This window comes from Akebia trifoliata, chromosome 12 (assembly GCF_017979445.1).
Source record: "Akebia trifoliata isolate Shusen 1 chromosome 12, ASM1797944v1, whole genome shotgun sequence".
NCBI lineage: Eukaryota > Viridiplantae > Streptophyta > Magnoliopsida > Ranunculales > Lardizabalaceae > Akebia > Akebia trifoliata.
This window is the reverse complement of record NC_141386.1, coordinates 273,765-291,602: the sequence shown is the minus strand read 5'-3', so window position 1 is coordinate 291,602 and position 17,838 is coordinate 273,765. Positions and strand designations below refer to the sequence as shown.

Genomic DNA, 17,838 nt, shown 5'->3' with positions numbered 1-17,838 from the left:
CAAGGGCCAAACGTTAATGGGTCAGCGGATCATAATGGTGTGACACGTGGTATATTATATGGCCTAGGTTTCCTTTTCATCAATTATTATTATTATTACTTAGAGGTATCCTTCCAAGTTTTGTTAAATATTTGAGATACCACTCTATGTTTTCAAATTGATGACCTATGTCTTGACCTCAATCTTTTCTGAGGGACTGATAAAAATTGACTTAATGCCCTTTCCTTCAACTTATAACCAAAACTCAGCCACCAAAACTGAAAACACAAAGTACTCTTTGAATGATCGATGGAAATATTTACGATTAAGGCAATAAAATAAAGAAGATACATAAATAAACATAGTCTACACAATCACATAAGATATATACGATTCACCACTAAGGATTATACCAGCAAACAAAGAGATTATAAGAATCAAAATCTAAAAGTATCTTGGACATGTTTAAATTGGACAAATTTTTGCACTATCTTCAAGATTGTTGTGAACCACTCAATCTCTCTCGATTCATGTATGAAGAAATCTTTTAAACAATTATTTGAGAGAAAACCTTTTCTCAACGTATTTTCTCAAATTCTAACTCTATAATATTTAATCACGGTACTCCTTTAATATACTCAAATAGTTGAGATGGTAAGGAGAGACAGGGTATGTTCCTCAGGTCTTGACTTTAAGTCTTTATATGCCCGTCCACAACAATGTGATTATTTAAATAGTATCACGTGACAGGGTGTTGGATGGGGAGTGGCACTTAAAGATTAGTTCTTCTGAATAAAGTTGCCATAGGAGTTGGGTAAAGCCCAATAAACTATGATTAACCCGTTAGACTTAAAAATACCCTGTCCAAAAAATAAATAAATAATAACTCTCTTTAAAATTGATTATTTTAATAGTATTATGCGAGGATGATTTGACATTCATCAAATGATAACACATGTCACTTTAAGATACTAAACCACAATCTGACGTGTTGGGATTGTCATAGGATTTTTGGGGATTTAGGGAAAAATGGATTATTTTAAGAGACAAATAAACGATTTTTGACTACAGGTTGTAAATTAGGTAATTTTCCTTTAGTTTTCTTAGAAATACCAAAGTCAAGGATGTCTCATCAGTTTATAAAATATGAGGGGTATCCCAAGTGTTCACCAAAATCTGGAGGGGTACATCTAAATCTCAGGCGTTTAGCTCTCTCTTTCCGAGGCATTCTTCTCCTTTCTCACGCATTGTCTCTCTTTCGATTTTTTACTTCCCTCCTCTTCGAGGGTTTATCTTTATTTTTTTTTTAATTTTTTTTTCTTTCTTCGATTCTGAACCCTAATCCAAATCTCTGCAACTTATTCTTCTTCGATTACTCTCGATTTCGAAGAGATTTTGCTCAAAATGCAGCAACAGAGGCTGAAGCAACAACAGGCCTTGATGCAACAAGCTCTCCTTCAGCAGCAACAGCAGCAACCTCTCTATCATCCTGGCTTGTTAGCTCCTCCTCAGGTACTAAAATTTTAATTTCTTCTTCGTTTTCTCAGATTCATTTGGTTCTTATTGGACATATTTCTCTGTTTGTTTGTTGTACGGATATGGTTTTTTCCCCATCTTTTGTTCTTCGTGTTTTCTTCTTTAAAAATAAAAAAAAGACTTTATTTTGTTTTATTTATCCAATTTTTGGATTCTTCACCATTTATTGGATTGAAAAGGGTGTGAAATGATTGCCAAAGTGTTTTCTTTTTGAGAGTGATTATTTCTACTAAAAACATGTTATTGGGATGGAACTGGGGAAGAAGTAAAGTTGGGGTTTTGATCTGACAACTGTCCCCTATGAAAGCCATGGGGGAATCTGGTTTGAATCCCTTGGTAAGCTATTCGAATTGGGCTGAAAATTTTACGAGGGGAACTAAACTCTACTAGGAGTACTTGCTAATTGCAATCAAGCGATTCAGATGCCTTTGAGTGGGAGTGATGGAGTCCGAAAGCTGTTTCTGTGGCCGTGCTGTTCCACATCGACAGTTAGTGTTTTCAGGTCTCATAGATTCGTATACAGAACTTTTAGTGGACTGAAAATTTTGGACCAGAAAGTAGAATCTTGTGTGAGTCTATGGAACTTGGAATTGAGCTTGAACCAGATTCCCTCATGGCTGTCATAGGGGACTGAGTGCTCTCTTGAGTTTTTTCAAGTTGTAATTTATAGAAAGAAATTACAGACAGTAAAGTTTAAGCCTTTAAGGTCACTGGCGAAAGGAGGGAAGAGGGGGTTCCTAACACCTCCCCTACCCCCTTTTCCAATCACTTTTAGTAGAAATAATCACTCTCAAACAGGATTTTTTTCTTCCAAATGACCATTCACACCCTTTAATAACAGTGAATGGTGGTGACTTCGAAAAATGTTGTGGGGGATGAAAACCCACTCGCTGCATTATGCATGATGTTTGGGAGATACATTTGTTTGCACATCTTAACATGAGACTGAAGTGTTGGGAATTGTGTAGATTCTTCTTGAAAAGAAACCCATTCTTGTTTTTTGAGTCTTCAGTATTTTTTGTTTCTTGATTCTATTGGGCTAATATTTTGCTGAACCTTTTTAGGAGATATAGATCCGTTATTTTTATTTATTTGTATTGTTAATGTCTCCTACTTTTGAAATGCCTAGTGTTGTACATATTCTAGATATTAATGCTGTTTCTTGGTTTGGAAATTATTCTGAACATTTACTTTACTTAAAAATTTGTGGAGCTTTCTATTTTCAATTGATTGTTCCTCATCCTCTCATTCTGCGGAAAAAGGTCTACATCTAATGGTACTTCTATTCACTGCCTTCTGTAGAGAAAGCCTAATTTTTTTTGAAGTGAGCACCCATTCCTTCTCACAATTGTCAGTACCCTTTTTGAGAGAGAGAGAGAGAGAGAGAGAGAGAGAGAGAGAGAGAGAGAGGGTATGGTTGATGTTTAGCCAATTAAATAGCTTTTTTGGTTATTTTTTAAATAAATTTTTTTCCGAAGAAACCGACCTATCTTTTCCTACTTGACTGGGAGGATTAGAAATCTAGTCGTAGCAATCCCCGGAGAAATCCATGTGCTCCTCTTATGTAACAGGTTACATCTGCTGATCAAAATAGAGTTCGTTCTTTTCTTTTTGTCCATCCTGTTTTGAAATATCGGTACCAATTATATCTGCAAAAGAAAATGTCCAAATGTCACAATAAATCTAGAAAATATTTTAATAATTTCTGTGCATGCTTAAACTTGAGGAGTTTCTTGTGACTACGTCGAATATACTCAGCAAAGAAAATCCACTATGTTTCCTCTTTCTTTAAGACCCCCCCTTCCACAAACCCCACCCCAATTTCAGAGAGCCTCTATATGGTCAATATGTCCCTTTTATCAATCCCTCACCAGTCTTAAATCAATGTATTTTTTTTTATAGCTACATGAATGGCTTTAAATGAAAGCCAACTTTCCTAGTTTGTAAAGCGATGCACAGTATACTCTGGTTGGACGGTTGTGAGAATATATATTTTTGGTACCTGCAATTTTCCTTCTTTGACTGTTCCAATCTCCCTCTTGCAACTCACCGTTTAAGTTTTCTACAGATTTCATGCTCTGTTTTTTTATCCCATCTGCATGGTTTTGTAAATTTAGTTAAACTCAATAGATTACGTTAAAAAGAAAAAAATTATGTAATCCCAATAATACCTTAGTACCAAATTTATATTTTACAAATGATGCAAGAAAAAAAAAAACATTATGTAATCCCATTAATACCTTAGTACCTAATCTTTATTTTACAAATGATCCATATCATTATGACTTTGGAGTTTGGACTGTCAATCAGTGGATCACCTGTACAAGCCTATTTGCCCTTAAAAAAAGCTTAGTTGATTTCAATGTCCAATAAATAGTCCCATAGGGAGCTCCTTTGCGCTGCCACTCTATATTTATGATCTTCCCTAAGAATTCTTGTATGTTGGACCATGAGATTGAGCTGATTTTTTTTGGAGTAAATCTTCTAGATGGAGCCCACTTGTAGACACCCATATGATTGATAGGAATGTCTTCCTCTTGTATGATAGTGCACCATAGTTTCCTCTAGTTTTATTAGAACTAATAAAATTTGTTGGAAATTATCTTGATTGAAGTAAAAGGTAGTAGGAAATTAGTAAATCGTCCTTTTATCCATTGTCATATTGCCACTGAGATTTTGTCTTTCTTTCTATCCCTCTTTCGTGTGTTGTGATGCTTTCCTAATTTCATCTTGTCTCTCTTTCATTAAATCCTCAAGTCATTAGGAAAGGTTACTTTGGTCTATTACCCCATTTTCTGTTTGTTGGGGATTTTTTTTGAGTGATAAAGGGGAAATACTAAAAAACAAGAAGGGAAGGTTTAGGTGACCAACCTAGGAGGAACTAGAGAAAAAGAGAAAAAAAAAAACCCCCCCAAAAAGCAACAAAGATGCAGAGCTAAGACTTCGATAAGTTACAAACTCTATCCCAACGGACTAGGAAGTCCTCAAAGAAAACCCCTTTGAACTCTTTGTAGATTTTGCACAAAAAAAAAGAAAAGGCCTCGAACCGAAATGAATATTTCCTGGCTAGAATTCTCCTTTCCTTCCAAATTTCCCAGCTAATTGCAAACGGTGTAAGACTCCTAGTCTACCTCTTCGATAACCTAAAGCTCAACCCTAGATGTGTCCAATTTTCTATAACTCCTAACTGATGTCAGAGCACAACAAACTACACCAAACAATGGTAAGAAATGGTCCCACAACTCTTTTGCCACCCCACAATGCACTAAAAGATGATTAACTGATTCCTCTTGCGAGAAGCACATACAACGGTAATTTGAACCACAAAAGCCTCTTTTCTTCAACTGATCAAGCTTAAGGATCTTTTCATACACTGCTGTCCAAACAAAGAAGGCCACTTTAGATGGCACCTTAGGGCCCCACACAATAGCATTGTGGGCCTCTTTTTTAGGGCCAAGGTGTTCCCACAATTGAGGGGTTTTTTCTTTGATGATTTCTTCTTTAGTTGGGATGTAATGTGTACCTCTTGGTTTATCTTTTGTTTATTCTTGTAGGTAGGTCAGTTGATCTCCTTTTCTTCAATTTTTCTTTCATGTAAAAATCTCTCAATCTATAAAAAAATGGGAGGACCAATAGTATTTTTGTTTTTTGTTTTTTTTTTTTTTTTGGGGGGGGGGGGGGTTGGGAGTGAGAATTTTTTCCCCTTTTTTATCTAATGTTAAATAGAACTGGGTCTTACTTTTAATTAGTATTTTAATTTTTAAATTATCCCCTTTGTACGTGGGTGGGTGGGGTAGATTTTCTTTATTTTAGAGTGTTTTTTTTTTCTTCATTTTTCTCCACATTTCCATTTTGCAGATAGAGCCGATCCCAAGCGGAAATCTGCCTCCTGGGTTTGATTCGAGTGCATGCCGCAGTGTGTGAGTTTTTTTGGGCATTTTTTTTTCTCTTCTTATTTTTTTTTCCCTTTGTTTATGCTTTCATCCATAGAAGCTCATGCATCCGGCATAAAACATTCGTTCTACACACGTGGGGAAATGCTTGCAGCTTTCTTGATCAAACCCTTTAAGCTTATTGTGTTTTGTTAGTTCTTCCATATATATTTTTTAAAATTTCTAAGCCATCCCTTTATTTGTATCGATGTTTTTTTATTTGAAAAGGATCCATGCGGTGTGTCTTTATACAACTGTGTTTCATTTTCTAATTTGGGTAATATGCTTTTTTTATCTTTAATTTTAATTTTAACTTTTTATCTTTTTCCTATGTAAAAATCAGGTATGTGGGGAATATTCATACTCAGGTTACAGAACCACTTCTTCAAGAGGTTTTCTCGAGTACTGGCCCCCTTGAAGGGTGCAAGCTCATTAAGAAAGAGAAGGTCAGTTTTTCAATGTCCAGATACTTGTATTACTTATTAAATGCCATCTACCTTCTGGATATATCAGGATGTTGTGTGCATCGTTTACTGAATGATATAAGAAATTCGACCTGATTCTTCCTCATGTGGTTTAAAAAAAAAAAAAAAAAAAGGTAAAAATATTCGTATCAAGCAAATGACTTTGGTGTGTGCACTGCTACTTTCATTCCTCAATTTCTAGTTTTGTTTACTTCATTAAACCAGGTTCCCTTATTGTGTTATTGATGTCAATACTCTTCTCTCTGCAGTCTTCGTATGGTTTTGTTGACTACTTTGATCGCAGATCAGCTGCACTTGCTATTTTGAGTCTTAATGGGAGGCACCTGTAAGTTTAATCTGTCTTTGTTTTCAACTATTTGTGTTTTGCCCCTTTATCATGTATCTTGTTCTGTAATTTTCCCTTTATACACTTTATCTTATTCTATAATTTACTGTTTAACTTGTATCTTACTCCGTAATTTGCAGGTTTGGGCAGCCTATTAAAGTTAATTGGGCGTATGCCAGTAGTCAGAGGGAGGACACATCAGGTTATATATATATTTGTATTCAAACGCCCCAAATTGATTACTTGGTGCTGTGTTTGTGATACGAGACTCTGATATTGTTATGTTGCTATGCAGCTCATCACAACATATTTGTGGGTGATCTCAGCCCAGAGGTTACAGATGCTACCTTGTTTGCATGCTTCTCAGTTTATCCAAGTTGTTCGTAAGCTCTTTTAACCCTTTAAATTTTTTCCCAGTTTTTGGATTTCTCTTATTTGCTTTGGAATACAGGATTTGCAAGTACTCAATGATGAATCTATTATTGTGTGAAGTTTGTCACAATGTTCATTTATTACTTGATAGCAAGCTGCTGTGGTTGACCTTTGTGGTTGTTGCAGAGATGCAAGGGTTATGTGGGATCAAAAAACTGGGCGTTCAAGAGGGTTCGGGTTTGTTTCTTTTAGGAATCCACAGGTGGTTGAAATGCCCTTTCTTTTATTTCCTCTGATGGCACTTGGCATTTTTTGTGTGCTAGTTCTGTTTCTTATCTTGATCATGCAATTTTGGTATTTTTTCCAGGAAGCCCAAAGTGCGATAAATGATTTAACTGGTAAGAAAATGACACGGTCCACATACACAATTCCATTATAGCTCATGTACCTATTTTATTTTATTTTTTTAATTTCAGCTATTATAATATATTGCCTTGAATAAGAAGTGAGCATTGGTTTTATATTTGGTCTGATCTTGAATATTTTCGTTGGATTGATCTAATCACACAATCAGTCATACTCTTTTATTGTGACCGTAGTGTCATATATGCAGATTGATTTTGGGGTACAAAAAATAGGGATGCACTATTTTTTCATCCCTATTTTTTGTTGAAGGATAGATAGAGAATTATTTATGGATAATTAAAAAGTGAACAAAAGAGGAGGTTGAGAGACCTACCTACAAGCAGAAAATAAACTAAAAGGGAATATGCTATTGCAAACATAGAGACTCCCATCTAAAGAGAAAATCCTGAAAAAACACTCCCTTATGGTCTAGGAACACGTGCTAAAAAAACATTAAGGCTCCAATGCTAGTTATGAATTATGATCTCTTTGCAAGAAGTGCTCCTTCCCTTAACAAATTCCAGTGTTTCTTTCTTCCAGATTCCCCAACAAATAGCAAATGAGAGGATAGACCACCAAATCCTTACGTCTCACAAGAAAGATAGAACCAACCAGAGTTCGAGTTGTGATTATAGAGGAAACTAATTAATGCTAGTAGTTATTCAATACTGAGAGTAGTCTGGTGGTAAGCAACTTGTTCATCTCTTGTATCGTACTGACAGCAGGAATTGATTTTTGAGCTATGAAATAGGAACAATACTGAGTTTGGGAAACAACAGGATACATGAAAAAGTGAAAGGAAGTGAGCCACCAAACTTTCATTTGTTAAACTATGATGATGAAATAGGTGATCGGTTGACTCATTGACTTGCAAGGATGCCAAAGTTGACAAAAGTAATTCCCCTAGCCATGACCTGATCAATATCATTTTATTCAATGATGCTGACCACATGAAGAATGATACCTTTGAAGGAACCTTCGGACCCCACATGGCTTTTAACTTGCATATTTCTATTTGCATTGTGATTGCCTAAAGTAAACTTGACTCATCACCTCTTTGGAGATATGTTGTGAAGCAAAAATCTTCAGTGGATAGATTCCAGCCTCACACTTGAACCAATCAAAATCTTTCATTCTCCTTCGACTTTTTTGTTCTCAAGTGGTTGGTCCTGAATAAAACACTAATGCTGAATTCAGCCGAGTTGAATCTCTTGCTAGTTCCATAATTTTGAGTTGGAGAAAAAAGATCATTACTTTGAGGTTGATGACATTTTTAGATTTTCCCGCTTAACTGTTTCCAATGGATCTGTCACGTGCGTGTTCTGAGAACATGGGTGGGAACTGCTTTTGCCAGTTGTAGTTTGTGCACATCCTGGGATGTGGAATAACCGCTTTACATACAGGCCTTTACTTACAGTTATTCCTTAGGACTTGGTCAGTTTATATTAATCCTTGTTACCACCTCTCTATTGGATAACATGGTTGCTATTATGTACAGTTGTGATTGGCCATAACTGGAGTTTGCTTCATCTCTTCAGGTTATTCCAATTGTATATAAGTTGGTTTGGCATAGTCCAAGACCAAGTTTATGTGACAAATCTAACTCGGTTGGTATGTTCGCATTAATTGTTTTTTATTCATTGTATACTACATTTGTTGTCTAAACTTATAAGACTGATGAAGAGTGCTAGCTTATGGTTATACAACTACATTTAACTTGGTATCCGGGTAGGTACTCAGACATTCCATTGGGAGTAGTTGTGTCTATATTTAAGTAAGCAATCTGACAATTTGATTTAGAATAACCGATCATCCATGGAGAGATGCAATCAGAATGCTTCTATTTGGAATGGTCAATCTAATTGTTTAGGTATATATTGGTCTGTGCCATCTAGAATAGCCTAGTCTGATATTGAGTTATGGGGTAGAGCTCGGTTAACGTGAGTTCGTATAGGTTTGACGAGCTACTGATTTTTACACAATTTTCTCACATTGTTGAATACTTGTTCCCAAGAAAGCTGTTGCAGAGCAGAGCGGAGGTGTTTGGTTTGATTCTTAATACCGAAATTCACTGCCTTTTTTAGTGTTAATAGGTTCATGTAATTTATCATTAGCCCTGTACTAATCTACTAATGTCATGGGGGTGGTCCTTTTCTTTATCTTTTTTTCCTTTCAAGTTTATCTTATTTGATTATTGTTTGACAGTTGTGCTGATTTGATTTGATTTTGTTGTGCAGGAAAGTGGCTTGGGAGTAGACAGATACGATGTAACTGGGCAACAAAAGGAGCTGCTGCAAACGAAGATAAGCAAAACACAGATGCCAAAAGTGTGGTGGAGCTGACGAGCGGAACATCAGGTATCTATAATTTATAAATGGAAGTGCAAGTGGTGTGGTAGCTGAACAATCAGTGGTTGATGTCCAGAGAACATTGCATGGTTACCTTTTTTGTTCTCTGAAACCAAGTTATTCAAAGTTCCTAAGTTTAGAGAATAGAAACTCTGAATTAGGTAAATCACGGTTTGGCTATGTTGTTGGACTGGATGCAAGAAGTATTGGTCATTTCATGTTAGCTTCAAAAAAACTCGGTAGCCTTCCTTGATCATTCATTTTCAACAGTTTGCTTTCTTATATAATTCTAAACTTTTTTTTAAAAAATCCTTGGTACTTCATTGCCAGTCCCAACCAGAATAGCATTACATTAGATTGCAGGGGGTGTAAAATATGCGATCTCCTAGTCCTAACTTGAGCCTGGTTTCATTCGAAACCATTAATGGTTATGTATTCAATGTTTCAGCATATTTTGAACTTTGTGATCGGCATGGTTTTGTATTATGTGGTCTTGGATCCTTTCTTTTTCTTGTCTTCATATGCAACTATACACATGCACACATATTCTGTGTGGACACAAGTGCGTGTGTGAACTAACATCAAGTTTTGACCAACTCTTTCCCTACTTGTGCAGAAGATGGTCATGAGACGACGAATGATGATGCTCCAGAGAATAACCCTCAATGTACTACTGTTTACGTGGGAAACCTTGCTCCTGAGGCAAGAAACCATCTCCTTATTCCACTTTTCTTGTTTTAATCATGATTATCAAGGCGGTATTTGATGCTTCATACCTGAAATAATACTAGAACCACCTTCATGGAAAAAAGGGCAGTCGGATCTCCCATCACATGCAAAAGACACATTGTGGATGGTGATTTGAACTCCCTTTTTAATTGAAGGAGAATATCTTTTATGCAAGTGATGGTAGTTTTTAATCCTTCCTATTGTTTTATCCACAAATAAGCATTCATGGGTAGCACCTAATTTTTGAAATTTTATATGTTCCAGAGTTCTATATTTTAAGTTTTGTTTTTGATTTTGTGTCTTCTGATGAATAAATAATTTACAGGTTACCCAGCTTGAGCTCCATCGGCTTTTCCACGTCCTTAACACTGGAGTACTTGAAGAAGTTCGGGTGCAACGAGATAAAGGCTTTGGTTTTGTGAGGTACAGTACCCATGCAGAAGCAGCTATGGCTATTCGGTTGGGCAATGCTCGTATTCTCTGTGGCAAGCCAATTAAGGTAAGCTTCATAAACATCCGTAGCTTCAATGTGTCACAGATTTATTTTTAAAGAAGTTATTGATGCATGATGATGAGGGGAGATAAGAAAATGAAATTTGATTTAGGCAAAATAGGGGATTTAAGGAAATTGGTTGGGGATTGGGTTAGGATAGGGTAAATCCCAAAGGTAAGATGAAAATTTTATTTCTATTATTGTAGGATAGAGAAAAGGGTTAAAGAATAGTTAAAGGTCAAGAGAAAAAAAATAAAGGATTCAAGGATCAAGAATCAAGAAATCAAGAACAAGGAACTAAAAGAAAATCAAGAAAAATAAAAGAATAAAAACAGAAAACAGAAAAATTAAGATTAGAAGAAAATAATGTTATATTGGACTCCCTCCAAAATGGACTCACACCACACCATCAACGAGAATATCAAAGCTTCAATCTCAATTTTATTCATCATTGAAGAAAATTACAGCAAGAAGTAAGTATTTATAATGTTTTCTAAACCCTAAATCTAATCTTCACCATCCAACTAAAATAAGGAGATCCAATGATTATATGTTATAGTCGGGTCCCGGTGGCAATGGTCTTTTCTTTTTAATTAGTATGGTTGACCTGGTGGTTGTACTCTTAACATATATGCTGATGTTGTAATACATATTAGGGTAATATGGTTGAGGCATACAGGTGGTACAATTAACATGCTTAAAAAAAAATAAGAGGGAAGCTAATTGAAAAAACGGATGATTGTTTCAGTGTTTTAGGTACACACCCTATCCTACAAGCCATAGTTGTGTTTAGCTACTGAATTAATTAGTATATGTATAGGATGGATTACACTTTTTTTTTTTCAATAGTATTAGGACGTGTTAGTGTGTCCATGTGTTGGTACATGTCTGACATGGCAAAAGTCCCAATAGTGACATGTCCTTGTTACATGTTTTCATACGAAATATAGATATCCCTCGGACATGGGTTTTGTTTGAAGAGCCACATTATTGGTGTGATTTATAAATTTGATAGTTGAACAAAATCTTATGGTCGGAAAAAAGTCCATTATCATCATAATCATTTAAATCTTATCCCAATTATTGGGATTGAAAATATGAATCCTATTTCAGCATTTAACTCGATCATGATCTATGTTTATTTTTGATAAGTATAAATTTTTTATTAATTGAAAGAAAAGGTGGCTAAGGAGGCCCCTATACAAGGAAAATAAGAAAATAAAAAACAAATAAACAAAAAGCGGAATGACCTCCCACAAAAACTAATTATAACACAAGGAATCCCATCTGACAACGAAGTCCTGGAATGAAACTCCCACAAAGTCCTTGTTCAGCTTCGACTAAAAATACAGAAGGCCCAAAATCTCCATAATCATCGATTGGGACGTATTTTCTTTGCTTTGGAATACCTTGTTGTTTCTCTTTCTCTTCCCAAAAACCCCAAGCAATGCCTAAAGGAATGATAGTCCAAAGATGTCTCTTTCTAAGAGAGAAGATATTAAAATTCCACCTTTCCAGGAGAGAAAAAAAAATGAGGGAAGACCCACTCAACCTTAAAACGAGTCAGAAAAAACAACCAAATTTTCCAAGTTAAAGAACAATGAATTAAAATGTGGTTAGTGTAGACACCCCAATTTGCACGAACCCATTAGGAATTGCCAAAAATCTCAAGTTGAATTCGATTAAAGGCCTAAAATCCTTCAACGGACCCATGTTGCATAATAATTGCTACTTGGCACATTTCTTCATGCATCCATGCATACATGCATCATCTCATATTGTTTTGCATGCCCAAATTTTATCCTCAATTCAATCCAATTCCTTACCCATGTCCCTAACCCACTCCAAACCCATGAACCGATCCAATTTCATACCCGCTCTCTAATTCAAACCCACTATTTATTAATCTATTCATTATCCATATCCTAACCCAATATCAAGTCCACATTCAGGCCTAGTCCAAATACCCAAACCTAAACCATCCTAAACCTATAACCCAAGCCCAAAACCAAAATCCAAAGCCAAGTCCATTCTAAGTCCAAAACCAAAATTCAATGCCAAGCCCATTCTCTTACACTTCCCCCTAAAAGAGGACACATGGTGGTCTCTTATAAGTCCCAATGACCAATGCCTAATGCTCCAATCTAATTGGAGAGTCAACTCTCTTGAGAAAACCCAAAAATGCCCTCATCAAAAAGTGAGGTCAAACTAAAGATGAGAGAAATTCCAATCCTACCCTAAAAAATGTAGGAATCTTCAAGTATATACACAGAGCTCTCCCATTAGTTTATTTCAAAAATATATATCCACCCCTTGCTTTATGAGTTATTTACAATTAAACCAAGGTTTTGTTTTTACCTACCACTTCACCTTTACACTTGTCATTCCTCTACCCACTCTCTTAAAAGTATTTTTGTTCTTTCACTTCTATTTACCAAAAAACCAAAGACCAAAAATGTTTTTAGGGTTTCATCTCACAAATTCCACCTTTACCCTCATAAAGATAGAAAATCCTAAAAGAAACAATCAAAATCTTATGTCTATTCTCTTTATTTTTAGGGTTGGACCACTTTATCCTAAAAGTTCTCTCAAAACTCTAAATAGCCCCATTTCCTTAAACTCTACCGAGATCTCTATTCAACTCCTTAAACCATCTCCCAACCTTCGTTCAACCTCCAAGCTCCCAAACAAAAATCATCACTCATCTCTTATCTTTAACTCTTAGCTAAAGCTTTCAACTTCAAGTTCTTCTACTCAAGAAAATCTAATTCAAGACTATCGAGGGACAAGTTGGGTTAGGACTAGTTTTATTTCAAGCATTTGCATTTTCTTCTTCTATCCCTCTTTGTTTTTCTTTTTAGAAAACCCTCAGGATGTAACGGAGAACTCTCTATCCCGAGTAGGTTGAACTTCAACCTTGGGCATGGAATGCTTGAGGTGGTTTGGTCGAAAGGATAGATGTTGAAGTCCTTTTTAACCGACTTATCTCTTATGCATCATAATGAACACTATACACACACGCTACATGCTTGATCATGATGAATAAATGTGTAACTCTCTTGGTAGGGTTGAAACACTAAGTTTCTAGCTTAGCTAAGCATGCATGCATGCATCAAGTTTGTGGATCTAAGGGAATTCCATCCATGGAATCTCTCTAAAATCATAAACCAATATTCCAACTCATGTAAAAGGTGATGATTCCATGGGATATCCTCTTCCATAGGATATTCCCCATGTCAACATTAACATTAAATTCTTTTTCAAAGAGGTATATACCCACGATGTGCACACACCCGCTTCATGCATCTCATGCATTTTTGTTGTTTTGTTAACTATTCAAAATGGTAAGTTTAAAAAGGTAACCACCCTAGGTGGAGAGAATGGGGTGCCTAACACCTTCCCCATTCTCTAACCGAATCCCCTTATCTAGATCTTAGGTAGACCATACTTTTTTTATAAATGAGAGTCACTACAATGTCATGAAAATGATTTTCCTAAAAAATTAATTCAGATTCCCATTCATACATTTCCAAAAAAAAAAATGGTGGCAACTCCAAACAACGTAGTATTGAGGTTCAATAATGAACATCTCATGTTTATGGTTAGTAGATTCCCCATTCCTCAAACACAAGAATAAGAAATTAGGGGTAGTCCATCCCCGGATTATCAAGTTGTCCAAGGTGAGGATCCTCCCTAAGGAGGCAAGCCACACAAAAAAGGCATTTGGAAGGAACAAGGGTGGACCAAATGATGGAAGCCGAGAGAGCGACTTAAAAAGATGGGAGAAAGCATTTATAAAAAGAACGAACTGAAAATCTCATATCTTTCGCCTTGAACCATCCCACCTATCTTGCTCATTCTTTGAAAATTGGATCGAATTTAGGAGATCAAGAAGAGATGTTACCTTGGCTATTTTCCAATAATTGAAATTCCTCCTAAATCCCAGATTCCAAGAGTGAGTGCTACTATTTCGAATCAGACAACGCTTCACTGAGCATTTCCTATAGTGAACAAGCGTACAAAGAGGGATATTGAGTTGACAGAGATGAAATTCTGCACCATCTATCCTCCCAAAATCTAATCTATATCTTTAGCCAAGGCATGTTCATATCATTTCTTTCATTCATGTCATTTTTTGCTCTTCCTTTTGTGTCTTTAGAACTTTCATCTTGTATCAAAGTGCTCTCATTTGTTATTATTAATCTTTTTTTCCCATGACCCAATCATCGAAAATGATTGTTGGATAGGGTTTTTTATTGCCTGTTGTAGACTTCAAATCCAAATATTGATATGGAAGCTGGTATGGGAAACAGGAATACAACCGTCCTTTTTACTGAATTCCAGGGCTCAGATGACAACATCTTGATACCATCTTTTATTATAGTATTTTCTGAGTATTATGTTTAATATTTTAATATTTTATCAAGCAAAATTAGTGTGTAGCTTTTACAGTTTACTAAATGAATTACATTGTGTTAGAATACACTATTTATACCTCCTTATTGACAAAACAAGGAAACCATAAAGAGTTGAGAAAATAGACAATTATGTAATTTGAAATTTAAAAATAACGGATCAGAGAAATATCCAAGCAGTATCCTACACCAATATTGATGTAGGTTATGAATGTGAGGTGGCATTGAAGGCGCCAAGTTAGCTAAGTTGGTAAAGACGTGTGGAGTGTTGATCCCATGGCCTAGGTTCAGATCCTTTTGAACCCACTTTCATGATGACTACTGACCACCTTGATTACCTACCAAAAAAAAAAAAAGAGAGAGATTGTGAGGTGGCATTAACTGCTTGTGGTGAAAATGGATGAATGATAGGGAATGTAATGTGGAAGAGCCCCTAGAGAGCATGGATTAAGGTGGTAGAATCCAATATGGAGACTTAAATTAACATAAGACTGCGCTTTAGATAAGAATTGGAGGTACAAGATTCATTTAGCTGATCCCAGATATATGGGATGGGCATAGACTAGGATGGTGAGAGCAGATACAAAGACATTTCAATCAACTAAACACTTGGTTTTTAATAGAACTAGAGGAACAAGATTCGTTTAGTTGGCCCCAGATATTTGGCATAAGGCTTTGATGATAATGGAGATGACATTATACACATTTAATCCTTGGCGTATCCATGCAGTCTTAGGCCCTTCCAAGGATATCTCTTGGTTAAAAAAAAATCTAACACTGATTAAAAGAGAGATAAATCACCTAAATGTGACATTCTAGTGGATGGTCATGAGAAATACCCTTTTTAAGTACCTTAAGGAAGTCCAAATCCAATTGTTACCTTGAGTAAAATAGTCTCATTTTGTGTAGGTTATCTGATTTTCAAGGTGGGACCGTTACATCCATCATTTATAGGCTTGGTTTCTTTTATTTGTAATGGTCCCGTGTTTATTCCATTAGAACTTATGTGAATTTGAATTTGGTACATTCATGATTTTGAATTTGAATTTGAATTTTTTGTTGGTGTTTGTTCGTTGCAGTGTTCATGGGGTAGCAAACCCACTCCCCCAGGGACAACCTCCACCCCTCTCCCCCCACCGGCTGCTGTACCATTCCCAGGTCTTTCAGCCACCAACCTTTCAGCGTATGAGCGACAGCTGGCAATGACCAAGATGGGAGGGGCCCATGCCCTCATGAGCCACCAAGGTCAACACCATCTCAAGCAGACACCCATGGGAATGGGAATGGGATCAGCTGGAGCTAGTCAGGCTATCTATGATGGTGGTTTCCAGAATGTTGCTGCAGCCCAGCAGGTCATGTACTACCAGTGATAATGAGTTTTGAGTCCCATTATACCTTAAACCTTGATTTTCCTTGTGTTATAGGGTGAAGTTTTATTGTATTTTGAGAGCTTTCTGATGGTTCACTTTTTCTTGACTGGTTAGTTTGTCACTTGTACTCGTGATGTGCTTGCCATTTGTATGGATGTGTTGTGTGTAGTAGTTTCTATGTTATTTATTGGGATGAGTGATTATTAGGGAAACTTGGGATAGTAATTGTGAACAATTTGTTTGTACTGTGTTATCTCTCTCTCCAACCCCATCATCTTCCAGTGCTTGCTCTTGGCGGCTTCTCTTATATTAGTTAGTCTCTCTATCTATCTATCAAAAAAAAAAAAATAGTTAGTCCCTTTTGTTCGTTTATAATACGGTGGCAAGAGCTATTTGGACATGGCGTGGAAGGTGGGATTTCAGGCTTAAATGCAGACTTGTGTATGTTTATTTCTTTTTATTTTTCTTTCTTTAATGCAGATTGTAATTTAGGGGAAGAAAATGAGAAATTGTGGAGAGATTGAGGGATCATCCAAAGTGAACTTATTTTGTTGAAGTTACCATGCCCCCCCACCCCCCACCCCCACCGCCTTCCCTGCAGAAATTCAGACTGGGTTTGGGAGTGGTGGTGGCGTTGGCAGAAAATTTATGGGGGTTCCTGAGTACCTGTGATTGGGCTGTGGTGCTTTTTAGTCTGCTTGGCGATTATGGTGATTGAAAGCCTCAACTTGGCACCTAGGTTGGGTATCTATCTTCTTGTAGTAAATTTTGCTGATAATGAGAAGAATTGGAAGGGTGGATGGAAATCATAAAGAAAACAAAGGACAGCTACTTTCAAATTTATGAACTATAATTATCTGTAGGACCTTTTAGAATTGGTTCCTTATTGTTCAGAGGTCTTGTAACACCTCATTCATTATTGAGGAGTGTTTCTCAACACCAATCACTCATCCATGTCAAGTGTTTGGCCCCCCTCCATCTTCCATGTCAAGTGTTCACCATTGATGTTGCATAAAATCAGATCAATGTTCTGCCATTAGACAAATATATAATTTGCTTTCACTTCATGTATTTCCAAAAAAAGATTTAAAAACTAACAGAACCTGTGTTCACCTCGGTGGATGATCTGTGTGGCAAAAAAAAAAACTTCCACTCTGAGGAGTGTTACAAGAAAGTGAGGAGTGTTACGAGAAACTCTTCGATCAATTGTGTTCTACAAATTTATACTCTTGAGATGCTTCAAGTCACTCAAGAGTTTTTATCCATTTATAGAAGTGGTGCTTTGATAGGCAGGTGATGGCTAGCAACTTCTGTGCAACTCGTCCCTCAGCAAACAAATGGATTTCCAATCGATAGATGAATCTTTTGAAGAAATAATTGTGATTCTCATTATGTTCATTGAATCAAAATCCGTATCTATCATTACAACAAAAAGCTTTTAAGCTCACA

General features: G+C 36.3%; 1 protein-coding gene across 1 annotated transcript; it reads left to right on the top strand.

The window, feature by feature from the left end:
* Positions 1-1,222: 1,222 nt before the first annotated feature.
* LOC147388411 (oligouridylate-binding protein 1-like) lies at positions 1,223-16,614 on the top strand. Its single transcript, XM_086417484.1, has 12 exons — positions 1,223-1,491; positions 5,374-5,435; positions 5,791-5,893; positions 6,181-6,257; positions 6,398-6,459; positions 6,553-6,640; positions 6,816-6,891; positions 6,997-7,027; positions 9,272-9,391; positions 9,999-10,084; positions 10,437-10,610; positions 16,099-16,614. Exons 1-12 carry the CDS (start codon positions 1,384-1,386, stop codon positions 16,387-16,389), a joined length of 1,278 nt encoding a protein of 425 aa, XP_086273610.1. The 5' UTR covers positions 1,223-1,383; the 3' UTR covers positions 16,390-16,614.
* Positions 16,615-17,838: the final 1,224 nt, after the last annotated feature.